The 24,993-nt window shown below is 43.5% G+C and overlaps 6 protein-coding genes across 10 annotated transcripts; 5 read left to right on the top strand and 1 right to left on the bottom strand.

The window, feature by feature from the left end:
• Positions 1-3,491: 3,491 nt before the first annotated feature.
• Positions 3,492-5,029, top strand: cnr2 (cannabinoid receptor 2). The gene has a single exon (XM_085918738.1). It carries the CDS (start codon positions 3,519-3,521, stop codon positions 4,539-4,541), a length of 1,023 nt encoding a protein of 340 aa, XP_085774864.1. The 5' UTR covers positions 3,492-3,518; the 3' UTR covers positions 4,542-5,029.
• An 897-nt stretch (positions 5,030-5,926) lies between these two features.
• Positions 5,927-10,465, top strand: akirin1 (akirin 1). The gene is made up of 5 exons (XM_085918739.1): positions 5,927-6,450; positions 9,178-9,324; positions 9,485-9,613; positions 9,705-9,776; positions 9,897-10,465. The coding sequence occupies exons 1-5, from the start codon at positions 6,243-6,245 to the stop codon at positions 9,905-9,907; spliced, it is 567 nt and encodes a 188-aa protein (XP_085774865.1). The 5' UTR covers positions 5,927-6,242; the 3' UTR covers positions 9,908-10,465.
• A 279-nt stretch (positions 10,466-10,744) lies between these two features.
• On the top strand, positions 10,745-14,536 carry rhbdl2 (rhomboid, veinlet-like 2 (Drosophila)). Of its 4 annotated transcripts, none has more exons than XM_085918028.1 (9): positions 10,745-10,920; positions 11,144-11,310; positions 11,719-11,963; positions 12,600-12,748; positions 12,939-13,051; positions 13,122-13,222; positions 13,554-13,614; positions 13,699-13,760; positions 14,238-14,536. In XM_085918028.1, the coding sequence occupies exons 3-9, from the start codon at positions 11,727-11,729 to the stop codon at positions 14,418-14,420; spliced, it is 906 nt and encodes a 301-aa protein (XP_085774154.1). In that variant the 5' UTR covers positions 10,745-10,920; positions 11,144-11,310; positions 11,719-11,726; the 3' UTR covers positions 14,421-14,536. The 4 variants fall into 4 exon arrangements, with proteins under 4 accessions (XP_085774154.1, XP_085774152.1, XP_085774151.1 ...); XM_085918026.1 differs by having other exon boundaries at positions 10,745-10,963; XM_085918027.1 differs by lacking the exon at positions 10,745-10,920 and adding an exon at positions 10,983-11,041.
• Positions 14,537-14,547: 11 nt separating this feature from the next.
• On the top strand, positions 14,548-17,459 carry LOC147052326 (gap junction alpha-10 protein-like). Its single transcript, XM_085918024.1, has 2 exons — positions 14,548-15,220; positions 15,573-17,459. Exons 1-2 carry the CDS (start codon positions 15,075-15,077, stop codon positions 16,396-16,398), a joined length of 972 nt encoding a protein of 323 aa, XP_085774150.1. The 5' UTR covers positions 14,548-15,074; the 3' UTR covers positions 16,399-17,459.
• Positions 16,469-18,289, bottom strand: LOC147052325 (c-Myc-binding protein-like). Of its 2 annotated transcripts, none has more exons than XM_085918029.1 (5): positions 18,147-18,289; positions 17,875-18,012; positions 17,515-17,587; positions 17,057-17,310; positions 16,469-16,993 (listed from the first exon to the last, which is right to left on the bottom strand). In XM_085918029.1, the coding sequence occupies exons 2-5, from the start codon at positions 17,887-17,889 to the stop codon at positions 16,946-16,948; spliced, it is 390 nt and encodes a 129-aa protein (XP_085774155.1). In that variant the 5' UTR covers positions 17,890-18,012; positions 18,147-18,289; the 3' UTR covers positions 16,469-16,945. The 2 variants fall into 2 exon arrangements, with proteins under 2 accessions (XP_085774155.1, XP_085774156.1); XM_085918030.1 differs by lacking the exon at positions 18,147-18,289 and having other exon boundaries at positions 17,057-17,186; positions 17,262-17,310; positions 17,875-18,140.
• A 146-nt stretch (positions 18,290-18,435) lies between these two features.
• rragca (Ras-related GTP binding Ca) lies at positions 18,436-23,985 on the top strand. Its single transcript, XM_085918023.1, has 7 exons — positions 18,436-19,297; positions 20,382-20,585; positions 20,664-20,863; positions 21,299-21,413; positions 21,484-21,626; positions 21,715-21,863; positions 21,996-23,985. Exons 1-7 carry the CDS (start codon positions 19,115-19,117, stop codon positions 22,151-22,153), a joined length of 1,152 nt encoding a protein of 383 aa, XP_085774149.1. The 5' UTR covers positions 18,436-19,114; the 3' UTR covers positions 22,154-23,985.
• Positions 23,986-24,993: the final 1,008 nt, after the last annotated feature.

Genomic DNA, 24,993 nt, shown 5'->3' with positions numbered 1-24,993 from the left:
CATAACATAACTTCCAGACTAACAACAATTGGAGAACCTCACGTTCTGGCCTTTGTATCACTTGATCTCCGCCATACGTCAGCTAGTACAACCTTGGCCATGTTTGCACATAAAAGATAAAAACCAACAATCAGAACTCGGGAGAGCAGGATCAGTCAGTTAAGAGTGGCTTTCCTCCGCTGGAGAGTGTGTGGACTTTTAAAAGTTGCACAACAGGCATGGGGGAGGGGTGGAGTCGTTAATCACAAATCCCAAACTAAGGAAAATAGGTCAGCAGTAAGGCCTTTTGCGGGTCGCATCGACCTGGCATGAAGGCCACGTCACCATATTTGTCGACGTAAACATGACACTCACAGTAAAAAAAAAAAACAACACGTCCATGTCATTTGATTCTTCAAGCAAAAAAAAAACCTGGCACACTAACTCAGTTTTTCCTCCCCAAGTTCACTCGAGGCCTGCATTTTGTACGAAATGATCCCTTTGACTGTGAGACCCTGAAGTGCGTTTGAAACTGTTTTCAAATGTTGAGATTTCATAACATTTAGATAGACTTGCTCAGGGACAACTGCTTTAAATAAACAAATAAATGTCCTTCTGTAAAGTGGTTTGCTTTGTTCCTTATCTCAGTTTGAAGGTCTTGGTTCAGTCCACATTTGTGCAAAACAAGTGTTTTTCATTTGTCAAAACGAGAACCCATTTAATAAAAAAATTTAAAAAGAGAAAAAAGTCAGCTGCAAATTTTTAATCAAAATAAAAATCACACCTAACGGCAAAAAAGTTTTTCTTTGAGGAAACGTTAGTGGCTTTTGTTTGATTTTGAAGAAAGAGGCAGGGAGTGGCTGTTGAAATGAAAGCCTAAGTGGTTTGCGTCACGAGAATTATTTTCTTGCTACGCCGGTTTCATTGCCAATGGGCGACCAAAACTGCCAGAAACGTATTGCCAGTCACGACGTCAAAGGTGGAGCTGCACTGTGTTTGTCCGTGGAAACAATGCGATTAGCGAGCGGGGCAGTTATTTCTGACTAGATTCATGACCTTCACTTAAACGAGTGCGCCAACTTGTTCCACTGTTCTTCCTCATTCCAAACGTTTCATATCGAAAGTAATACAAGCCCTGCAGCAGTATCACGATACGTGTTTCAACATGGTTTGGAAAACTTCCTGAAGGCGTCGTCATATATTCCAGGCCGGAGGTTGATGACGATACTGTCTTAAAGTATGTCAAGATTCTTGAAACAGAGTTGTGTTCTTGAATGTGTTCTTGACTTAAGAAATACACATTGAGACCGGTTTTGTTCTCAAACTTTTGCGCATTAACCTCGAAAAACACAGAAGATAGATTCAAGCTTTTTGTGTGTGTGTGTGTGTGTGTGTGTGTGTGTGTGTGTGTGTGTGTGTGTGTGTGTGTGTGTGTGTGTGTGTGTGTGTGTGTGTGTGTAATGCCTACTTTAGGCTAACATTTTTGAAAATAGCTTTGTAATAACTGCCTCATTAAACTAGCCATTGTGCTTCCACTACAAGGAAAACAATGTGAATTTATATGCTGTGATGTTCTCTACCGCCATCTTGTGGTATGGGTCTGAAGTGCACTTGTATCTCAATGCCGGGTTTTACAGGATCTCCGAGAGAAATGATTGCCTCTTTTCTTTAATTCTTCCAATAATAGTGAAATGAAACGTTCCATTTAGATAACCATGGCAACAGACCACACTCAGGCTGATGCTTCCTTGTATTATTTCATCCTCTCATCACCATCATCATCATTTGCTCCCTCCCTCTCGCTCTGTCCAATCGGTCTTATTTGCTCTCCTCCTGTGCTCACATCACTAAAAGTGGCGAGCGCAAACAGCAACAGGTAAGCAAGCTGCCATGAGCTTCTTCACATGTCAATTTTGAAATATGCTAATGCAAGCGGTCATATTGTTGAGCAATACTTTGGGGAATCATCATGATTTGTGATGACGAATTTCTGCTGAGCTTGGTGCATGTAGAAAAAGTGACTCAACGTCACATTTCAGTTGTGAAAAAGGGGATGTGCCATGTATTTGTTTAAGTGTTTCATAGAGAAAGAGGAAAAATCAACTTTCCCAAACGATTGCACTTCTTCATTCTACAGTTTGTTTTCACAATCATCGTAATTTTAAAATTATATTACATGAATATGTATTATATATATGTATTATATGGATTTTGATTGATAACATGACTTTATATTTAAGTGTATTTTAGACATTTTTAATTTACGCTAATTTGGTAGCTTATGATTATTTACATGTTGTATTTGAATGTGTAATATGAACATTATAGGCTACTTGAATCATCATACTTTATTCTTTTCATTAAGGTGGCAATTTAACCTAGTTATTGAGAATACATCGTTTGGTATAATCTATACATTTATATTTTCATGTTAGATGTTTTCGTGTGTATATTTTGACATGTTTTATTTGATGCTTTATATATGTATCAAACTGTTACGTAATAGTGGAAATATTTGAGTATACACAATGTTAAATTACAGTATCTTGAGGCCTCTCTTGACAACAGGTACTTTGTAATAGAATGGATTTATTGTTCCTAAAAATATGACTCTAATGGGCCACCCCCATTAATGGCTCCATTGTTTAATACCTCAGCCCAATCCTCTTACATTACTTCAATCTATTGATTGCATATAGGGGAAAGGATTGATAAAAGCTGACTGACCTTCACTTTCTGATTACAAGTCCGCTACCTCATGTGTCCACAAGAGGGCGGTGCATCGTGCATCCTCATGTTAAGGAAATTAACTGGAGCCTCTTGAAAAATAGTCCAAAAAGTGAGTTTGGTGATTGATTTGGTGATAAATGTGTTGGGGTTTTTGTGCTGCATATCAACTGAAGACAAGTTTTAAAAATATATTCAAGCTGATCTCTCATCTTTATGGCCGACATGTTCGAGGCCCTAATGATCATTACATTTGTTTGCTTTGAGCTCCAAATGACTTTCCACTTTCCCTTAAAAATGTCAATGTTCCCTCTTAGCTCGAAGTTCAATATTGACAGAGAGGACTCGTAATTACATTTTGTGCTTATTATTGTTGTTGTTTTTGTGTCCCCCCCCCCCCCCCCCCACTCCCTCGGCAGGAAACGTCTGCCCTTAATTGCTGTTGGAGTGGAAAAGGTTGTGCTGGTTGGCGCCCATGAGGTTTGACATTTAGCTCATTGTATATGACAGTCACAATGTGATTACGTATAACATATTTTATTGTCGCGAAGGCGCTGCAAAGCCAAAGTGCTAAAATGGAGGAACTGGAGATTCCTTCTTTCGTGCTCACCCAAGTCAAAGAAAACACGTCGGCTTCAACGGGTAAGGAATGATGCTTGAGTGGGGTGATCTTTGACTCGAGTGATACGAGCCAAAAAAAAGGGTATATGCGTTTGGTATGCCTCATAAATAGATATGATGCACTTCTCAGTTTTAGACGATCTGAAGGCTTTCTCCCAGTCAACAGGTCCTGCGAGAACCTGGAATTCTACATGGTCCTAATCGCGGCAGAGAAGACGGCCATCGGCTCCATCTGTTTCCTAGCCGGGCCCATCACGCTGCTGGAGAACGTTGTCATCCTTGGATTGATCGCCGCCACGAGCTCGCTGCGTCAGCGTCCCTCCTACATCTTCATCGGCAATCTGGCGCTGGCTGACGTCTTTGCCAGCTGCTTCTTCACCACCAGCTTCCTGGACTTCCACCTGTTCCGCCGCTGCGACGGTCCTACCGCTTACCTCTTCAAGCTGGGCGGAGTCACCATGGCCTTCACCAACTCGGTGGGCAGCCTACTGCTGACCGCCCTGGACCGCTACCTATGCATCCACCGGCCGGCCGGCTACAAGGCACTGCTGACTCGCCGTCGAGCTCTACTGGGGCTACTCGCCCTCTGGAGCGCCACTGTATTCATCTCGACGCTGCCGTTGATGGGCTGGACTTGCCCTACCGGATTGGCATCGCCGTGCTCCCACCTCTTCCCCTACATCAGTCGGGGTTACCTGGCCTGCTGGACCAGCTTCATCCTGGTCCTCCTTGCGCTCATCCTGGGCGCTTACGTCCTGATCCTGTGGAAAGCCCACTGCCACGAGGCCTCCTTAAGCAACCTCCAGGGGGCGGTAGGGGCAGGGCACGCCCGCATGAGGATGGATATCCGGCTGGCGCGCACCTTCGGCCTGATCCTGCTCACCCTGGTGGGCTGCTGGCTCCCAGCGCTCTCCTTCATGCTGGCCGACGTGGCCGTGGAACTGAGCCACACCCAGCAGCGGGCCTTCGCCTTCTGCAGCACCCTGTGTCTCCTCAACTCGGCCGTCAACCCCCTACTGTATGCCCTGCGCTGCCGGGAGCTCAGACAGGCCCTGCTGCACCAGGTTAAGGTCCTCAGCCAGGCCGCTAAGTGTAAGAAGGTCACTGCGGAGGATTCAGACCAAAGACCACCATCAATGGAGGACTGTACCACACAGGAACTACCCGGAAGCTCTCAATTTTGCTCAGTATTGGAACTAACAGACAAGCAGTAGCTAGCTGGATATTAGGACACTAAAACGCAGGGCTTGGTTGTAGTTCTCAAAGAATAAAAAAAGAGATCCAAAGTCAAACGCTGGTTGCGGTGTAAGGGTCACAATCTTAAGTGGCTAACGTTAGCTTAAGCCGCACTAATGAATTTAGAAATGTGTGTGTGGGAATCCAGCTTCATACTGAGAGAGTTAATTCTCAGGTAGTTTAGTGTTTTCTGGCTTACAAATGGATTTTTGTGGTGCCAAAATGGGGCGGATTGAACCCCAGCGAGTTTCACTGTGATTAAATGTTATATTGTCATGTATGACTTTGTAATTGTTGTGGAGTACAATGTTTTGTTTTCTAAGTATGTGATGACATGATGATGCTTGTGTGTGTGATGTATGGCCCTATAAGAGCTTGGGGGTGTGGTGTGTGTATTTTAGGTGGGGGCAGTTATACTAACTGCACATGAAGGCCACAAAGGCTCCTATGCAGAGGGGGATTTAAATGGGGGACATGCCAGAAGAAAAGACTGCTGGGGGTGGAGGGTGGGGGCAATACACTACGAGAACATTCTTTTGTTTTGAATAAAAGGGGGGGGGCTACTGCTAAACGCTCCCATTGACACTGATGTGGGAAGCACCATAAGTTACTGGATTTAACCCCCTCGCATCTAATGATTAAAACTATAATGCTGTTTGATTTCAAATATCAAAACGGTCTCGCTGGATGGACCTTAGCTCCTGCTGCTTCATCACTCCTGCCCAGAAGCTCAGAGGGAAGATGGCTTTTTTGGGTCACTGGTCACATTAGACAAAAACCCTTGCTGTGTATTTATTATTATTATTATTATTTTTAGAACCCGCCCATTTTCATTTGATGACTCAACATAGCATGAGAATATTTTTGTGTCACGTTGGCTGTTATTATTGTCTTGATTATTCTTGTGTTTAGATGTTTATGTACAACACTTTTTCAGGGTGACAATTTTAAGGTGCTCAATAAGTACAATTAAATTGAGGATAATATTGAGAATTAAAAAATAAACAATCGTTGTGTTTAAAGATTCATAACCATTCCTCTCCCTTCTCTGCACAGATTTAGTCCACGTACTTGCTAGCGATTAACAGGTGAAATTGTTGTTTTCGCGAGTCATGAAACGACGTTGGCAAGCTTGTTAGAGGGTGCTGACTTAAAAGGCGTCATTTTGACTAACCCTAAGGTGAAACATACACAATTAGACGATGGCTAAAATAATCAAATTTGACGTTCAGCTTTTGTTAGCTTACGTTTACCTGAACACCAGAGACTTTAGTTGGAGTTCAACTCAAACCATTATGCTCATCGCAGGGGAGGTCCGTCACAGAACGTTATGAAAACAGAGTTAGAAGTCATAACATGTTTATTTTTCAAAATGGGTTAATAAGAACTTCTAGAAAAACGTATGGCTCAAATATACCGGCGAATAAGAAAGGACAACAAGCAAGAAGTCGCTACATTACGACAACCCCCCGTTCTCTGTTGCTCATTGGTACGCTCTGCCATTGTGACGTTTGAAAATTTCAGCAAGCTCAGTCGGTTCTTGGCCCTCAGAGAGAAAAAGCCGTTGTCGTGGGAAGGAAGATAGACGCCTCGAAGCCCGGAAAAGAACGTTCGGCACCGGCATCTACACTCTCTGAATTTCCTTTCTATAGGCTTGACGTCCCATTTTTCAGCCGAAGATGGCCTGCGGGGCGACGCTAAAGCGCTCGATGGAGTTTGAGGCCCTCCTCAGCCCCCAGTCTCCCAAGCGGAGACGGTGCAACCCCCTACCGGGGACTCCCGGCACTCCGTCCCCGCAAAGATGCAACAACCTCCGCACCGCCGGCGACGGCCCGACGCACTCCATGTCGCCGCAAACCGTGGCGGGCGAAAACAGACTTACGCCAGGTACGATTTAATATGACCTGATTGCTTTTTTTGTTGCCTTTACTGGGGTGGGTGTCATGGGGAGGAGGGGATTTGGGTGGAGTGGTTAGCTTGAATGGGGGTTGGAAGCTAGCGCTTAGCTCGCTAGGCTAACATCCGAGAGGGGAATGTCGTCGTTGAGTTGTTGCTGATTAATGACTTGTATTGTCTCACGTTTTTACTGAAATGCACCATTAATGGCATCCACTGTAAAACACGTAACCATGAAATCGATTGTGAATTCATTTTGTTGGCCTCCAATGTTGAAATCCAAGTTGTAAATTTCACTTATTAATGTGAGGGACGTCATGTCTTCCTTCCGTAGCCGTGATGTCTACCTCATGTGTCGTCATATAAGATGTTGCAAAATGACAGGGAAAGGTTGGACAAATGATAGCAAGCTAACAGGATTGCAGGCTGCAAATTAGGAGCTGGCACAATCATTTTGGATTGAGGTGGTGGTTGGGTGGTGGGGTTTCCATTATTCCTTTCCTCCTGAGGGTGGGAGGGCATTGTTCCTTTCCTTGATGCCTTTGCCTCACCCCTCTTTGATAAACTGAGGTGCAGAAGCAGGAATTAAAGCTGCAAAAGAAATTCTGCATCATCACCGCAGCAAACCCTTGAAATGCTCGACCAACTTTGATGCCATGCTTAACCTATGCTTGTTTCTTAATTTAGCGTTGTCCGTTCGTCCAGGGTAATGATTCCCAACCACATTAGCATGCTGCAAGGAATGATCTGTTCACCATGGACAAGATTCTTAATACTGCCATTCTGGTGTTTTGGTGACACCTGGGAGCTAAAAAAAAATGAATGGAAGTCAGGAGTTTGGTTCTAGAGTATCAATCATACATGGATTTTGGGTATTCGTGGGCCCATTGCCTGTGAATAGCTGCCGTCCGTTGTATAGTGAAATCTCAAACACAAAATTCAAACTGTCTGCGACATTAATCCTTTGTTAACCACGCAACGGAACATTTGAAGATTGTTGCTAGACAACAGGTGTAAAAAAAAAAAAACAATGACGCCTAAAAGAAAGGATTGAGCCTCCTGGAAAGGGAACTCTCTTCACGAGACCAAATGCTTGCCCCTTTGTCACTTGATCAATCTATCAGCCATTTTGTACTACATAACCTTCTCCTGTCGCGCTGTAGCAATAAAAAGCCGAAGAAAGGGCCATATGGTTTATTTCGACCTGCCAGACCAGAAACCTTGTTCAGCACGTGCATGAAGGCCGACACAGGGAGTGGTGCTTATCTATTACGCAGCACGCTCATCGAGCTTGATGGAACGAACGCGCACACGCGCACGCAGCTGTTTTCCGACAAATACATCACGTACCTCTGCTCAGTCACAACTGTGTCATTCCGGTTCGACATTTTGTTTCTCTCCCTGGAAATGTTCACTTGAAGTTCATGCAAATGGCCTCTTCCTCATTTTACAAAATGGTTGACTTTGTTTGATAAAATAGCTAGACTGGATACAATACGTCCCCCAGTTGCTAAAAACATCAGTGTTCTAGTGCACTTTAATCTGATGCTGAAATTTCCTCGTTTCCTGTAAACTAACAGTGGCCTTCAGCTACTAGCATCATGCCAACGCCAAGTGATGAAAAGACAAGACTACACAAGAGACACCAGCCAACAAACAGCACAATTTTCACGCGCTAGAAATAAAAACTCTTCTTGTATTGCACATTTTACAATGCAGAAGATTCCTTGAACGCTAATAGTAGCATGTGGCCCCTAGCATAATGCTAATGTTTAGCCTGAAAACGATCAGTGAGGGTGATGCGGGGTGGGAACAAAACAAAACAGTGTTCCATTTTCCTTTTTTTTTTGTTGAACAGAGACATGTCCCAGTTTCCTGGAATGCAGCATTGCTTCAAAAACAGTGCAACCCCTGAAGCAAATGGTTGGCTTTTGTTGATCTACTGTAACTTGAACTGAGCCATCATAGGCTTCAGTGCTCCCCCCCCACACACACACATGCTGGGTTTTCTCACAGCCCAGCCACTCGAGTCCAATCTATGTGCTGGATCTCGTGTCTGCTTCATTGTTTGGTCAGCGTCTGAGCCTTTGAGCTCGGGATTTTTCGCCATGTTTCTCCCTCCCCGAACCCCCGGAAGGAAGTGTCTGTGATTGATTGCTCAGCCTGGCCCATTGTTACCGAGCAAAACCCCAGAGTCGAGTCGGTACTACTGATGAGGACGTTGGGAAACATGCGCGGGGACATCTTTGAACAATCGTCGCTGTCCACGTGACTTCTAGCTGTACGCGTTGCTTCCACTAATGCTTCCCTTGCTTGTCGGCAGCTGATGGGCAGTTTTGGACCCTCCACCCAAGATAAATGAGTTTGCTGTTGCCGTTTCTGTTTGGCTAATTCACTGGAGCCTGCTACATTGAAAGCTTCTCCTTTGAGATCCAGCCAGTAAAATAGCCGCTGTCCAGAGGGGCTTTAGATGCGGTGTTCACATTTTCTTATCAGCTGGTTTGTTTTCACTGGAGCTTTTGTTAAACTTTGAACCTTTAACGATAGACGTGAAGCATCGCACGATTACAACTGCTGCTGTTGTGAAATGCGTTGCGTAGATAATTAGCATGCTAGCAGTGGTTTGCACATCAAAAAGTTGACAATGACCAAAATGCTCCCAAGTCATCATCAGTAATACGTGCTCGAATTGATATGTTGTTGTTTGTCGTTCTACAGAGCAGATCTTCAAAAACCTGCGCCAGGAGTACAGCCGGATCCAGAGGAGGCGGCAGCTGGAGGGTGCCTTCAACCAGACGGAGGCATGTGGACACTCTGACGTCCCCAGCCCCTCTTCATCCCTGCACGCCCCCAGCTCCCCACCAGGTAGCTGAAGACTGGAGGAAATTGCTAGCTTGCGCACGACTCGCAGCCATTGGTTGAATTTGTGGGAAACATTTGTGAATTTGAAACTAATTATATTTCAAAAATGTCCTTCGTTTTTAAAAAAGACAAAAAAAACTCATCCTTTTTTGGGGTTTGTCAGGCGCCTCGAGACGGGACCAGCCCTCGTTCACGCTGAAGCAGGTGAGCTACCTGTGCGAGCGCTTGCTCAAAGACCACGAGGAGAAGATCCGCGAGGAGTATGAACAGATCCTCAACACAAAACTTTCAGGTAACATTCTCTATGATATGAAAATCAGATGGACTCCCGTGATTGGTCGATCGAAATGAACCCATTTGATCATTTGGGCTTTTCTCCACAGAACAATATGAATCCTTTGTGAAATTCACGCAAGATCAGATCATGCGAAGATACGGCGCCCGGCCCGCTAGTTGTAAGAATACCAACTCGTATATATATTTGTGAAACATCTTTTTGTGTTTAGGATTTATTTTAAATGTTTTATTGGACTTTTTAGTTTGATGCCTACTCACTGCCCTTGGCTTCTTTTCAGATGTCTCTTGAACGCACTGCCACGAGTTCCAAGCTTCTTCCCTCGCACACAAGATGGCTGCTCTTCTAAGGCCCTCTACCACTTGATTTTTTTTATTTTTTTTAACCCCACCACCTACACACACATACACATACATACATGCACACACACACACACACTTGCACACAGACATACAGTGCCATGGTTTAAGTTAAAACTGTTCCCGCTGGCCAAAAGCTCGACGAAATCTTGAGAAGATGACCTTTTTTGTCCTGTTTCCCCCGTCCTCCCTCCTGTTATTTGTCTTTATTTTTATTTTTTTTTAAGTTTCTCATCACTGCTCTTGCTGTCTCTCTCTACCTGAAAATGTGGACTGAAGCCGATGATCCCCGTTGTCCAATCTCTGGCCTGGCGCTGTAGACTACAAAGCTTATTCTTCTTGGCTCATGTGATAGAAGCTCTTTGGAGTGAGCAGCTGTATTTAACGCCTCTCATGTCGTCCCTCCTTGCTCACTCTTTCTCTTTCAACATGAGAATGTGCTTTTTTTCCTCCCTTTTGAAAAAAATAAATAAAAGTTCTGCGAATAAAATTTGCCAGTTGGATTCTGTCTTGATTTCTAACAGTTTTCTATATTTTACATTGTATGTTTCAAATGCAGTAGTTAAGTACAGAGTGAATGATTCAAAATTACAAACTTTTATTAAAACAGTACGTACATTTCTACTTTTCAAGTTAAGTACGGTTTCTGATTTAGTCCAGTAGTTAACTCAAAAATGCAGTATAGTGTTTGCTTAAAACAAGAGGGTTCGATTATACGGACTTTAGCGCCACTGTGTGGTATACTAACGTAATAACACCTCACTTGTGCTGAATAGACAATGTACTACGTCCATAAAAATCAGGCTGGATTCACATGACCCGGTGCCGGTGGCCTTAATAATTTACTGCTTATATTTTTTAAATTTGTTATGAATGGCAAATCGAGCTTAGCCGTCTCGTTCTAGTTTACGGGCGTGGCATGCAGGGAGAGGCGGGAGCTAACAGGTAGGTAGACTCAGGTAGCTAACAGAAGCTGACAGGTAAGCAGGTAAGCTAGCCGCCCTCCTCCTCCTCCTTTTGGGCAACTCCCAACTCTGTAGTAGGACGGTCAAATATTCCGAATTACGTGCGTCTTTGTTTGTTTAGTCGCTGGGAGGAAGGAAGGGGAAAAAACTCAGGGGACTATAATTATCTTAAAGCCATTTTTTCTCCCCTCCTCCTCTTCCAGTTTTCATTCGAGACGAGACGACGACGCCGGCTAGCAACAGAGGCTTCCGAAAAATGAACCAAATCTAAAAACTGCCTAAACTAAACAACGGACGAGCTGCCCCTCATCGATCCTAACCAAGCACAGAGTCGACAGTTTGTTTGGCTCACCTCCTGGTTAAGTTTGAAGTGAGTTTGCATCCTTAAATTACGCTCTTTTCTGTGACTTAATATATTTACAGTTGTGATCGTGTTTGTTGCTGACTTAATAACGCAAAGATGAGCGGCATGATCTGTGTGTGTGTGTGTGTGTGTGTGTGGGGGGGGGGGGGGGGGGTCAGTCAGTTCCGTACATGCTTGATCTGTTGTGAGGAACGGAGCGCAATGACATTTAACTGGACATTTGATTAGGTACACCCCCTGAGTTTAAACCAGTGTTTCCAAATGTTTATTTAGCCAAGGCCCATTTTTTTATATGTAAAAAAAATTCAAACTAATTCAATTATCACTATATAAAGTGCACATACAGTTGAAAAATATCAATAAACGAATGTCAGACTGGTTGTGAGTCACTGCACGTATGTTTTTCCGCTGCAGCAGTGGCGATGGGTGATGTGGACCTGGAGCAACAGGAGTCGTTCCCCGTGGAGCGGCAAGAAGAGAAACAGGATTCCCGGGACGGAGACGATCTTCCAGATGGGAGGCGGAAGTTGGGATGCTGCGAGAAGTTCCAGCAGAGCATCTCCAGGTGGATGCTTCCGGAAGACTCCCGCAGCACCTACCTGCAGAGGGCCAACTGCTGCCCACCACCCGTCTTCATCATCGTTATCAGTGTTGTAGAGGTATGACATCCGCTTGGGTCATCTTGAATACGTATTTTGGACTTCAAGCATCACTTCCTTCCTTTTTTGTGGTTCATGATTCATCACATGAGCTCAGAGAAGAATAGGAACATCCCTAAAAAACACATCCACTTGAAAGACTGTTGCAATACGTAAATCTTTTGCGGGATGATGAACACTTTAAATATAAATCTTGTGACTTCATACTGTGGCAACACCCAGTTAAAGGCACCAATCAATTCGTGTTCAAGCTAAAAAGTATGAGGAAAAAAGTCAGAATTACGGGAGTAATGAGTATAAAAGGAAAGCGTGGTCATTCACAAGCATGGGGAAGTTGTAATCTTAAGAGGAGAATGAGTAATATGCACAAAGAAAGTTAATAATGAAAAGGCAATTGGAGAAAATCAATGAACAAGAGAAAATGATTTGACATGAAACAAAGTTATAGACAAAAATAAAATCTAAAGAATAAAAGATTACGAATCCAAAAAGCGTCAGACTCCGGTATAGTCTGGAATTTTAATGATTACTGCAGATGTTAATCAGTGTAGGAAGTAGCAGTGATAAACCTCTCAAAATAAACAAATCCATCATAAAAATAATGGTCAAAGTGAATTTAACGCATTTTGTCTCCAGCTGTGCATGTTCATCTACTACGCCGTGTGGAAGCCTCAGAAGCAGTGGATGACTTTGGAGGAAGGCATCTGGAACAGCCGCCTCACCTACCGGGCCGAGTACAGGCAGGAAGCGTGGCGCTTTCTCTCCTACATGTTTGTCCACGCTGGGTGAGTCCGGCTGAACGTCCGTGGGAAAGACAAAGAAAACAAACGGCACATGTTTTTATGATCGCATTACAAGCTACTATAGCTTTGAAGTCTCACATTCGACCACCCCAACTGCACTAAAATGCCTCACATAGATTTAGGATAAGGAAAAGTCGGTTCAAACTACTAACGGTGCCTGAATTCCATCAAGTGTGGAGCACATCGTGGGCAACCTGTTCATGCAACTGCTGCTGGGCATCCCCTTGGAGCTGGTCCACAAAGGCTTTGAAGTGGGAATGGTTTACCTGGCCGGAGTCTTGGCAGGTGAGGAGAGCACTCTCGACGGGAACGTTCAAAGATCTTTTTTAACATGTTTGCATTGTCTTACATCCAGGCTCACTGGCGAGCTCTATCTTTGATCCTCTCAGTGCCCTGGTGGGGGCTTCCGGGGGGGTCTACGCCCTCATCGGAGGCTACTTTATGAATGCTGTGGTGGTGAGGCTCCTAATGTACACAATACCGTTGTAATTGTTTACAAGCACAAAGTAATAATTTTGTTAAGCAAAAACAAATCGCAATTGTAAAAAATAAAATTTGAATTGTAATTATTTTACGACATAACAGGAAGGGATAAAAATTGAACAAAGAAAGTTGTAATTGTACGCTAATACGATATTGTGATGAAATAAGGTTTCATTTTCTCAGAATGAGTTTGTAATAATTCAAGAAAAAAAAATCATTGTAAAGTTGGAATATAAGAGAAATAATATTTTAAAAAATCATTTTCAGGAGTCAAATTGTATATAATACATGTTTTTACTTGTAGAATTTCCGAGAGATGATCCCGCTGCTCGGTGTGTTTCGCATCCTTGTCATCGTGATGATTGGTAGGCTGACATCTTTTTATCTTAATTGACACTTTCAAAAAAAAAAATCTATTCAACTATTGAGATGTATGCTATATGTTGCAGTGGGCGTGGACTTTGGCTTCGCATTCTACAGAAGATTTGCCGGCGACGAGGGAGGTATGAAGGTACGTGTGCCTGCTTGCTGTGTCCTCGCTAGAAATCCAACTTGCTTGCCTCCAGCGTGCCACATAAGATCAGGAGGTGCTGCATTTGCTTTTCCTCGTAGTACATCAGCCAATCGTGTTATAACTTGATTCTTGCTTCTTGTAGGTTCAAACCCTGCCACAAAAAAATAGCTCACTTTACTTAAAGTAAAATAACTTGCTGACTCAGTAACGAACCTACCTATTTACTACGAACATGCCTGCCCACTATCTGACTAAAAATAAACTAGTAACCAACTAACTAGCTAGCTATCCCAGTAACAACTGTTCTAACCGGTAGCTAGGCTACTTAGTAGTAATAAGTACCCAATTAGGAAATAAATTGATTACCAACTATTATCTAGCTTACTAACCAGCAGGTAACTAACTAATGCTTCAATGATTTATTGTAAAAGGCGCGTAAGAGAAGTTTAACCCCAAATTTCCTGTGATGGTCAGGTGTCGTTCGTGGCTCATTTTGCGGGCATCGTTGCGGGCATGACTGTGGGCTACGTGTTCTTTAGCGATTACAACAAGAAGCTGCTGAAGGACCCTCGCTTCTGGATGTGTATCGTGGGCTACCTGGTCTTCTTGCTCTTTGCCGTGATCTTCAACATTTTTATTTCACCCGCGCCGTCCTAGCATAGCCAGTCAATATTTGTTAGTTTCTGTTCTCGCCTATAGTTCTGCAAAGTTTTTACATTGTATTTTATTGTCATTTAATGCATGTTGTCATATTAAAAACATGTCCGTTTTCAGTTTGTCTATGTTGTGATAACTATTTTAGTTTAGTTTAAGTATTAACCACTTAGTTACTGTAACATTTATTTTGTTAATGTTTACTTATTAACGCTCATTCGGTGTTGGATAGTAGCGTGTGAAATAAGAAGTGGTCTTCGCAGGTTCTAGTGGCCTCTGAAACGCCATTGATCCTTTTAACATAACAGTGCGCTATAGATTGAACCAGGCCTGTGTGGACAGTAATGTATTGACGAGGATGCCCGCAGTCTCACTTTTTCTTTGTATGACGCATGGCCATTCAGTGTTAAGTCATGTTATTTACATGCGTTTGCTCAATAAGTGTGTGTGATCGTACACGGTCGCCGACTTGCCGTGTACGTCTTAAGCAGACGCACTTTGGTGTGATGATCAATATTTGATGTTTCCAAACAATCCCTCCCTGCAGAGATTGACGTCGATAAAGCCGTGACCTAAATGCACGTTTCGCGGACTTCCTGTGGAATTGATGTTGTTACCGCGCTTCCCTGAACAACAGCTTTATACCGCATTGGCTCGATGAACGATGGGGATCGCTCAGAAGGCGAGGTGATCCCAACCCATTTGTTAGTTCGCTTTTGTTTTGCTGCACTGTTTTTTTGCGGGGAAGACCGCATGACCCACGGAGATTTAAGTCACCATCGGCAATCTGTCCACGCCGGAAGGTAAACAACTTATTATAACATTACAAATGTGCAAAATTTGAGGTTTTTTGTTTTGTTAAAGCGAAATGGACCATGAATGTGGTTGCATTATTTTCTTGTACATGAAAACATGAATTGACTTAATTTGGACTTATTTGTCAAAACTCATTTAACTTTTCTACCATGTCTTAACAACTCTTAACTTCTAACTTTAACTAATAACTATCAAAATAAGATTAATACTAAGAACTGCATAATCCTCAACAATGTTTTGAAATGATTATTTAAGCTTTTTGAATTTTACTTATTTGGAATCAATGTTCATATTTTGCCAGTTGCAGAATTCAGATTCTCCCATCTTGTACTTTTACAGTCACAATGGCAAGATGGACGACTGGAACGTTCTGGGTGGTATCTTGGAGGAGCTACACGCGCACTCCACAATGGTGGGAAAAATGTGGCTGACGCTGCTGCTCGTGTTTCGAATGTTGGTGCTGGGCGTGGCAGCCGAGGATGTCTGGACTGACGAGCAGGACCACTTTGCGTGCAACACGCAGCAGCCGGGCTGCCGCAACGCCTGCTACGACCTGGCCTTTCCCATGTCACTCGTGCGTTTCTGGGTGCTGCAGGTGGTCTCCGTGGCGTCCCCCTCACTGGTTTACGCCGGCCATGCTCTCTACAGGCTTCAGGCTCTGAAAAAAGCGCGGCGTCATAGGAAGGTCTCGCTCAGGAGACGGCTGGAGGAAGCTGAGTCGGATGAATCCAAGCAGCGAATTGAGCTGGCGCTGAAGCGGCTTGAGCGTGGGAAGTGTAACAAGGCACCCCTCAGGGGGGCGCTGCTGCGCAGCTACGTGGCTCACGTACTCACACGCTCCGCCGTAGAGGTGGGCTTCATGGCCGGGCAGTATCTCCTGTATGGCGTGCGGCTGTACCCGCTGTTCAAATGTCAGTGTTCCCCTTGTCCCGACACCATCGACTGCTATGTGTCCAAGCCTACGGAGAAGAGCATCTTCATGGTCTTCATGCAGTTCATGGCCGCGCTGTCCCTCATCCTCAACGTCCTGGAGATCCTAAACCTGGCCTCCAAGGTCATGAGGAGGGACATCAAGAAAGCACTTTGGCTACGGTGGAGCTCAGCTCCGTCAGGGCGGGGCAATTCGTCGACACTTCGTGACTTCAATCTGAAGTCGCAAGGTTAGTCCAGTAACCCTCAATAGTGTTCTAAAAATGTGTTTTCTTTTTTTAAATAAGAAACTGTAAACCACAGAGTAGCATGTGGAAATGATTTTTAATCATTCAAATAAACTCAAATGTGACAAAACTCACCTGCTACTAATGTGTGCATTAAAATCAAACACGACAAAAATATACAGGACTTACTGTGTCTAGACATAGTACAAGTATCATACTGAAATGGTTTTGATGTTTCTTCTGCAGTGTTTTGATTGATTTTTACCCAATTACAATCAGTTTAACGTGACAAGACTTAAGTGAAGATGTGACATTTCAACCACAATATACATCTGAGCATATCTACAGATTGTTCAGTAATTGTGACCATAAAAGCTGTAGGTATGGTTACTTGTCAGTAAATATATTCTCAGCTGTCCTCTTCATAATGTGAATTTTAGATGATTTGTGTGGTGATAGAAAAAGGCCCCCCCCCTTTTTTTTTTTTACGTCGCACTAACCAAACGAAACATCAAAAGTTAAAGCAGTCAAACGTTTCTGGAGTTGTGCTGAAGTCTATTCCGCAACAGCAGGCTCTTCGGGTGGCGGCTCGCGGTGTTCAAGCTAGAGGAAGGGGACATTAGGTTAACTAGAAGACTGGAAGACTGGGCAAATGGTGACACTCACTCTGGCTTTGAGCTCTAGGTTCTCTTCCTCCAGACGGGCACACCTCTGCCTAAGGTCCACAACTTCCTGCTGCAGAGCCTCCGTGTCATCTTCTGTCAGGCCGGGTGTGCCAAGATGCTGCTTGACAAATCTGGACAGGTTGGGTTTAAGGCATCTAACTTTATTCTGAACAAGGATATTTAATTTATTTTCGTAATGAGGATACTCCAGAGCGTTGGTAGGCTTTTCTGGTTGCTCATACAGTGCTACTAAAACTGAAATAGAGACACAAACGTGTTAAAATGTGGACAACATATGCACCATTCCTCATAGTGGCTGTTGATTTTCTTCATTATACATATTGGCCAGTAAGGACTACTTGTACAGTTTTATTGAATCATGGTTTTTATTTTTTCACAGCCATTAAAATAATCTATTGTCAATTAATTTTGTGTTATCATCAATCATAATTATCTTACCACTGGTCAAACTGTCAACAACCCCAGCTTTCTCCAAGTATCTCCGAAACTGCTCCCTCTTGTGGTCTGGAGCCTGCAGAAATGATTATTTTTGTAAACAATAATCGATTGCCTAACTATTTAGCGAAAACGAAACAGACGCGCGTTTCATAAAACAAAACTTTGGCGCTCTTGAGTAAATTGAAATATCACATAAATTAACAAATGTTTGTGTCTTATTTTTAAACGAACGTAATCACATTTTTGCAACAAGTGCAGGTGCGCGACAAACTTAATTGCAAACATTAACCCGTACGATGCGAGCGTACTTATTAAAAATAAATCCTTGCCAACTGAATGAATAAAACAAATTAAACTTACCTTATAATGCGACATGTTGACAAAAAGATTGTCGAACGCTATAAACACAAATACGGTGTCTTTGTTTTGTTTTTGTCTTGCTTGGTAACGAAGCTCTTCGCCGCAGTTCAACGCTGATTTGGAGTCAGTGATGACAACCTCCGACACATACCGGAAATATAATTATTTTTGAATATTATTTGAATTTCCTAATTTCGTTTCTTTTTTGTTTGTTTGTGGTGTATTTTTCTATATATTATTATGGTGACAAAAACAACTAAGTATAATCCTACCTATGTTTTTAAATTCTTGTGGTGTCGTGTTCACGACGTCCCTGATGTTAGACTTGATTCTCACTTTGAAACGCTGTCGTGTCGTCACACTAATTTGCTTTATCATCAGTATAAATGTCGGCGGCGTGCGTTGTTTTATGTCTTTATGATTATTTGGTTATAAAACGAATAACGCCAACACAATGCTTAACATCTGGGACTGACGTTTTACGCTACTCATCTGTCATGATTCCAGTCGTTTAAAATCGTTGTATTGTCTCAATTATTATTTTGAAAAGCTGATGGTCATATGTACTGCCAAATGATTTTAATTTTAGAATATTTTGTATTGTATTACCTATTGTGAATTTACTCAACTTTTTCTTTGCGGGTAACAAAGTTATCATTTCCGATATCTTTGAGAGTCATGGAACGTCTCGCGTGTTGTCATCTGTCGATGCCACTCAACATTGCCTACTATTTTAGGGTCTGTTTTGTTTCAGAACATAATTGTTCCATGCTTATGAAATAATGATGAAATAATGAATGTTCTTCAAGGTAAGAAAATGACAAGTGTGGAAGAATACTTCTTTAGAGGTTTGCTTGCCAGGTCACGATACAAGTCAGGTGACCGCGACGATTACTTCTTGGAGTGACAAGTAGTCTGGGCCAATCATATTTTGCATCCGTGGTCGATCATCCAATCAAAGTCAAAAAAGGCGGGATGAAATGCTTTATTTTTTTCAAGAGCGAGGAAATCCGAAGGAAACGTGTGGGTCAGAGTACTGTCTACGCCAGTCAAATGAAGCATTAACGGACCAGTAGTCGCACTTTTTTGCGGCTACACGAGGTGAATCCCGTGGGTAAAATCACGGGCGTGGTGGTCGACAAGTGAAGGTTGGCGCGTGGCCCGGGAGGAGGAGGCGGACGGGGTGATATCAGTGGGATACCACCCGGAGGCAGAAGGCGACTGTCGCTTTTGGCCCAAAATGTCGATCCAGTACGAGGTGGAGCAGCTTGCGGGTAGCTATGGCGTGGCCGACTCGTTCCCAAAAGACTTCGGCTACGGGGACGAAGAGGTGGACATCGAGGACAGCCCGGCGCTGTCCGACAGTAAGCCGAGGATCCTGCTCATGGGGCTGAGGAGAAGTGGCAAGTCATCCATACAGAAGGTGTGTTAGCCGACAGCTAGCTTCATGATAACATGGAGCTACAAGTATCACATGCAGTAACTAAATTACAGTACTATTAGCAGCTAGCCCCAAATGCTAAGCAAAATAATTGCCTCCTAGTCGAAAGTGAGGCTGTAAATTATTAACTAGTCTTCCAGAGACTCCTAATGGATCTCCTTGATTATGTGGACGTAACGTCCTGTGACTTTTTAAAAATGGTTTCCAACAGTGTCCCCGCGGGCCTGAGCACAGCAAAACAACCACACCTCCCCTTTCATGTAAGCTAGTGCTTCAGGTAGTTTTGACAAAATTTGCTTTTCGAGTGTTGCCCCACCATAAGCGACATTAAAATACAGTACAGTAGTGTAGTAGGCCCAAGGGTTCGTCAGAAACAAGCTAGTTATTGTAAGCCATTCTAACAGAAACAAGCTAGTTATTGTAAGCCATTCTAACACGCTGCATAGTTTGAACTTTAATAAACAGTGCTAAATTCACTATCACTGGATATTATTAAAGCAGAGGTACCTGGCGATTTATTGTGGCAACAAATCTCCAAAAGAGCGATGTGCTAATTTCACTTATCGCTTGTTTGATGCACAGCTGCTATTTTTGAAGAAAAGTTGTAGTTTAGTTAGTTAGGACAATGTTTTTAAATCCCACCCAGTAAATAATTGGGCAACTGCCACTATTCCAGGAAATGTTTATCTTTCTCTGTCTCATTCGTGACTTGACTGAAGTGTCTTTGAATAACAAATGAAAGTGGCTTGTTGGATTTTCATATTGGTGGTCAAATGTAGCCCTCATACAGCGGTGGGCACGCAATTTCTTTGCGCTAATCAGCTTTGAGTAGGCCCAGCAAACATGTGATGTGGCTTTTTGCTGCTTCACCGCCCCTGTGACTTGAAGAGCTCACGCAGCGCTGCCAACATTTTGTTTTGTTTTGTTCTTCTGGATGTGAGATGACAGTTCTGATTGTGGGCTTACTTCATGTTGTTTGACCTGCACTCTTGCCTTAAGGTTTCAAAGTGAAGCTTTCAAATTTTGGGGCAGAAGATAAAGAAAGGTCAACTGTTGTATTTTTCAGGTGGTGTTTCACAAAATGTCACCTAACGAGACATTGTTCCTGGAGAGCACCAATAAAATCTACAAGGACGACATTTCCAGCAGCTCCTTCGTCAACTTCCAGATCTGGGACTTCCCGGGCCAGGTGGACTTCTTCGACCCCACCTTCGACTACGAGATGATCTTCAGGGGAACCGGAGCCCTCATATTTGTCATCGACGCTCAGGTGAAGCACGAGGCATTGTGCGCATCAGGAACACCTCGGAGACCATGTCTGAAAGTGTAGGATTGCTCATATGCATAGGACGACTACGTGGAGGCCCTGGGGCGACTCCACCTGACCGTGTCGCGGGCTTACCGGGTCAACCCGGAGATCAACTTCGAGGTGTTCATCCACAAGGTGGACGGCCTCTCGGACGACCACAAGATAGAGACCCAGCGGGACATTCACCAGAGGGCCAATGACGACCTGGCCGACGCCAGCCTGGAGAAGCTTCATCTCAGGTATGCCGCCTTTATTGTTAGACAAATAAAGATGAAATTATATCTCAAAGAGTAAACTAAACAGCTATACACAATCTGTACCCCAAATAAGGGTTGTAGTGGCATGTAGCTGCAACAAGGTGGCAGCAAAGTAAACTAAATCAGAGCGAACCATAAAGCAGCAATGCTTTGCATCGACACATTAATGAGCCAATTTTGCGTCATTAACTATTTTGGAGTTGAATCATTCAACAGAGAGCAACCACCTTCACGTTATCAGTAGTATTAGCTGACATCCTCGCCCAAACTGACAAGATGTCACCCAGGGCCAATTGTGCTGTAATTTGACACGTCTCTGCGACATACCACTTGTTCCTTCGAATGGAAAACAACTCGATGCCAGGAGTGATCTTTTAGCGCCACGTATTAACAGTCAACCCTTTTTTCGTGGCTTAGCTTTTACTTGACGAGCATCTACGACCACTCCATTTTCGAGGCCTTCAGCAAGGTGGTGCAGAAGCTCATCCCGCAGCTGCCCACGCTGGAGAACCTGCTCAACATCTTCATTTCTGTGAGAACACGTTCGCAATGTCGCTTGCTCTTTGTCGCTACTTCGCTGGAAATTCCCCTTTGCCTTGCAGAATTCCGGGATCGAGAAAGCCTTTCTGTTCGACGTGGTGAGCAAGATCTACATCGCCACCGACAGCTCCCCCGTGGACATGCAGTCGTACGAGCTGTGCTGCGACATGATCGACGTGGTCATTGACGTTTCCTGCATCTACGGGTGAGCCAGATTCTTGCGGCAGGCCTTCAAAGCAATCCATTATTGATAGTCTTTTTATTTTTATTTTTTTCCCCCAACGACGGTACAGTCTGAGAGAGGATGGCACCGGCAGCGCTTACGACAAGGAGTCCATGGCCATCATCAAGCTCAACAACACCACTGTGCTCTACCTGAAAGAGGTCACCAAGTTCTTGGCGCTTGTATGCATCCTGAGGGAAGAAAGCTTTGAGCGCAAAGGTAAAAGATGGCGGACCTCAGAGTGCTCTATCTCAATCAAACACAATTAAATGAACTCGAATAAAGAAATTCAATTTTCAGATGTTCAAATTTGAATCCAATTTTCCGTCTCTTTCGTTTTTCTCTCGTCAGGTTTGATCGACTACAACTTCCACTGTTTCCGCAAGGCCATCCACGAAGTGTTCGAGGTGGGCGTGTCGGCGCAGCGCCCGCTCGGGACGCTGCCTATGGGCTCGCCGGCGCGCGCCAAGGCCGTGGCGCTCAACGGCACGCCGCGCAACACTGTCTAAGATGCTTGACGCCCGCAAAAGACGCTAAGGAGCAGCCCAAAATCGGCCAAAGGAAGAAACGAAGGCTCACGCGGACAGGCGGGCCTAAAATGGCCACCCGCAGAGGACAAGGACTTCTTTCTTTGGCGTATGAAGACGAACGACCCACGGGAGGGACCAATGGTCGCTGCGTCAGCAGGATTGCGATGCGGCCACTTGTTGAAGAAATAAAAAATGAAATACTGAAGGTAAGGCACGCAGGAAAGACGGCCTTGCCAAAGCAGCACGAGCACCTCGCACCTGAGTCGCACACGTCACTTCCTGTGACTGCACGCGTCCATAGAGCGCACTCGAAAGGGATTGATTGATTGATCGATTGTATGTATGCTTGCGTGTGTCTGTGTGTGAATGCGCGTTTGTGTGTCGGGTTGAGCCAATGACACTTCTCAATAAAGACATCAAATTCAACGGACGCAATTGAGTATGATTGTCAACGGTCAACACAACCCATAAAAATGTGCTCTAGTGCACGATTACAGAATTGTGGACTCAACTATTCACATTCAAATATTTTTACTATGGGAGTAGCTAACTACAATTTTTTTAATGGAAAACACTCGTGATTTATCAGCATTTTCAAGAAATCCTGTGACGTTTACTTCCTGAATTTATTTTAAAACCACTACATGGAGCCATAAGAATGTTTGACATCTTCCCTGGCTTAATAGCGTGTATCTTTATGCTGAAAAAGCATATTTGTAAATATAGAAGCACAAGTATTCATATTATTCACTTGATTTCTTTAGAAAAACACAGCCTCTCTTTCATCCTCTCACATTGTTGCTTCCCTTTACTTGAATGCCCACTCAGATGCGCGTTAATGTCAGCTAGATTATGCGTCCGCATGTAGGCAAGTCATGCCAGGGGGATAGAAAGTGTGACATTGGAGGAGGGATGGAGACAGTGACGAGATGAGTATGATCACGATAGTGATGGTACACAATTCTATCACCAGGATTTGTTAGTTCAAAGGTCACGCCGTATAGGAAGGAGTGAACTCTTTCCTCAAGAGCTGCATCCTGACTGTCTTGAATGTTCCCCTTGTCTAACACGTAGTTATAATGATAATAATAAACTAAAAGAGAGATACCTCTTATTTGCTGAAAATTTTAGTCTAGTCACTGTTTTTGTGCTCAGAGACAAGAAAGTATTACTCTGTCGCCATCTAGCGGAATACTGTCGTTAGGTTTAATTATTTTTCTGAAACAAATGACCTTGATAAATGCCCAAAGTAAGTAATAGTTTGAAGTGCTAGTTCAACTATTTGTTTATTACGTATGATGTGACGTCAGTTTGTGCTGGTATGATATTTAACTCAATACGCCAGCTGAAAGTCTCAATGAACCTCTTGCTAAGGAAGTTTGTGATCGTGTAAAATTGTTAAGCACATTCTAGTGAGAATGATAGCATAAGGCATGAGTCAGTGTCATAGTCAGTCAGGTCCATATGGAAATTTTGTATTATTGTGAAGCAATTTCGATGACTGTCTTTTCAGAGGCGAAAGACCGTGGGTCGTCGATGTGCGTGCCTTACGACGCTAAAAGCTGCGAGCTAGTGTTGGCTCGTGAGTGAACGATTCGTTCAAACGAACGAATATTTTCAGTGAACGAGAGTGAACGAATCACTTTCTAAAGTAAATATTTATTTTATAACACAGTAGTTTTTAAATAACGTGTATGCATATAAACGCCGAAATATTGTTGTCCAATATATCTACTGCAATTTCACATTAGATTGCTGGTTTGAAATTGACTTTTGTTATAATTATTATTTTAATAAACATTTATGTTCAACATTGTCTTGTGTTTTATTCCTTGTTTTTATATTCACCAATTAAAACAAAAATCAGACATTTGTTTAACTGCTTGATATGACAATACGTATGTGTTTTATGTTATATGAGTTGGTGTCCCCCAAAATAACAAATGTCAGTATAACGGATTTTTTTTCTCAACCTTTTATTCAAACACATTCAATATAATAACACCATCAACTACAATCCAACAAAATTAAAACATCAATGTTGGCATAGCGTGTGTCGGCTGGGAGAGCAGCAACCCTGTCTGTCACTCACGCGTGAATCTTCGCAAACGAACCTGAAAATGGTGGCGTGCATAATGGAGTGTCCGACTGACGTCACAGATCAAACAGCCGATCAGAAAGTGGGTGTGAGGGTGGGTGTGGCACTTTTCACTTTCACTTAAGCTTTTTCCCTAATGAAGTGGCCTGTGATTAGGTACACTTGAAAATGGCTGTGTACCTATTGGAGTGTCCAAGTGACGTCACAAATCAACCAGCCAATCAGAAAGTGGGGGTGAGGGCAGGTGTGGCACTTTTCACTTTCACTTAAGCTTTTTCCCTAATGAAGTGGCCTGTGATAAGGAACACCTGAAAATGGCGGTGTACCTAATAGAGTGTCTGAATGACGTCATAGATCAAACAGCCAATCAGAAAGTGGGGGTGAGGGCGGGTGTGGCACTTTTCACTCATTTAAGCTTTGGCCATGATTTTTCCCTAATGAGATGGCCTTGTGATTAGGTACACCTGAAAATGGCGGTGTACCTAATGGAGTGTCCGAGAGACCACAGATCAAACAGCCAATCAGAAAGTGGGGGGTTGTTTGGGTGTGGCACTTTTCACTTTCATTTAAGCTTTGACCGTGATTTTTCCCTAATGAAGTGGCCTGTTATTAGAACACCTAAAAATGGCGATGTACCTAATAGAGTGTCCAAGTGACGTCACAGATCAACCAGCCAATCAGAAAGTGGGGGGTTGTTTGGGTGTGGCACTTTTCACTTTCA

This window comes from Syngnathus leptorhynchus, chromosome 8 (assembly GCF_054491065.1).
Source record: "Syngnathus leptorhynchus isolate UIUO chromosome 8, UIUO_Slep, whole genome shotgun sequence".
NCBI classification, from domain to species: domain Eukaryota; kingdom Metazoa; phylum Chordata; class Actinopteri; order Syngnathiformes; family Syngnathidae; genus Syngnathus; species Syngnathus leptorhynchus.
Note: the sequence above shows the minus strand (reverse complement) of the source record. Positions and strands in the feature narration are given on the sequence as shown.

Excerpts from the sequence above, each read along its gene's own strand:
- rhbdl2 (XM_085918028.1), top strand. The coding sequence starts at position 11,727 with ATGGGTGATGTGGACCTGGAGCAACAGGAGTCGTTCCCCGTGGAGCGG. Across the intron at positions 12,749-12,938 it reads TACATGTTTGTCCACGCTGG|TGTGGAGCACATCGTGGGCA; the intron begins GTGAGTCCGGCT and ends AATTCCATCAAG. Across the intron at positions 13,223-13,553 it reads ACTTTATGAATGCTGTGGTG|AATTTCCGAGAGATGATCCC; the intron begins GTGAGGCTCCTA and ends TTTTACTTGTAG.
- rragca (XM_085918023.1), top strand. The coding sequence starts at position 19,115 with ATGTCGATCCAGTACGAGGTGGAGCAGCTTGCGGGTAGCTATGGCGTG. Across the intron at positions 20,586-20,663 it reads TATTTGTCATCGACGCTCAG|GACGACTACGTGGAGGCCCT; the intron begins GTGAAGCACGAG and ends TCATATGCATAG. Across the intron at positions 21,627-21,714 it reads GACGTTTCCTGCATCTACGG|TCTGAGAGAGGATGGCACCG; the intron begins GTGAGCCAGATT and ends ACGACGGTACAG.
- LOC147052325 (XM_085918029.1), bottom strand. Across the intron at positions 17,311-17,514 it reads TGTTGACAGTTTGACCAGTG|TTTTAGTAGCACTGTATGAG; the intron begins GTAAGATAATTA and ends TCTCTATTTCAG. Across the intron at positions 16,994-17,056 it reads ACCTAGAGCTCAAAGCCAGA|CTTGAACACCGCGAGCCGCC; the intron begins GTGAGTGTCACC and ends CCCTTCCTCTAG.
- akirin1 (XM_085918739.1), top strand. The coding sequence starts at position 6,243 with ATGGCCTGCGGGGCGACGCTAAAGCGCTCGATGGAGTTTGAGGCCCTC. Across the intron at positions 6,451-9,177 it reads CGAAAACAGACTTACGCCAG|AGCAGATCTTCAAAAACCTG; the intron begins GTACGATTTAAT and ends GTCGTTCTACAG. Across the intron at positions 9,614-9,704 it reads CCTCAACACAAAACTTTCAG|AACAATATGAATCCTTTGTG; the intron begins GTAACATTCTCT and ends TTTTCTCCACAG.
- LOC147052326 (XM_085918024.1), top strand. The coding sequence starts at position 15,075 with ATGAACGATGGGGATCGCTCAGAAGGCGAGGTGATCCCAACCCATTTG. Across the intron at positions 15,221-15,572 it reads CAATCTGTCCACGCCGGAAG|TCACAATGGCAAGATGGACG; the intron begins GTAAACAACTTA and ends GTACTTTTACAG.
- cnr2 (XM_085918738.1), top strand. The coding sequence starts at position 3,519 with ATGGTCCTAATCGCGGCAGAGAAGACGGCCATCGGCTCCATCTGTTTC.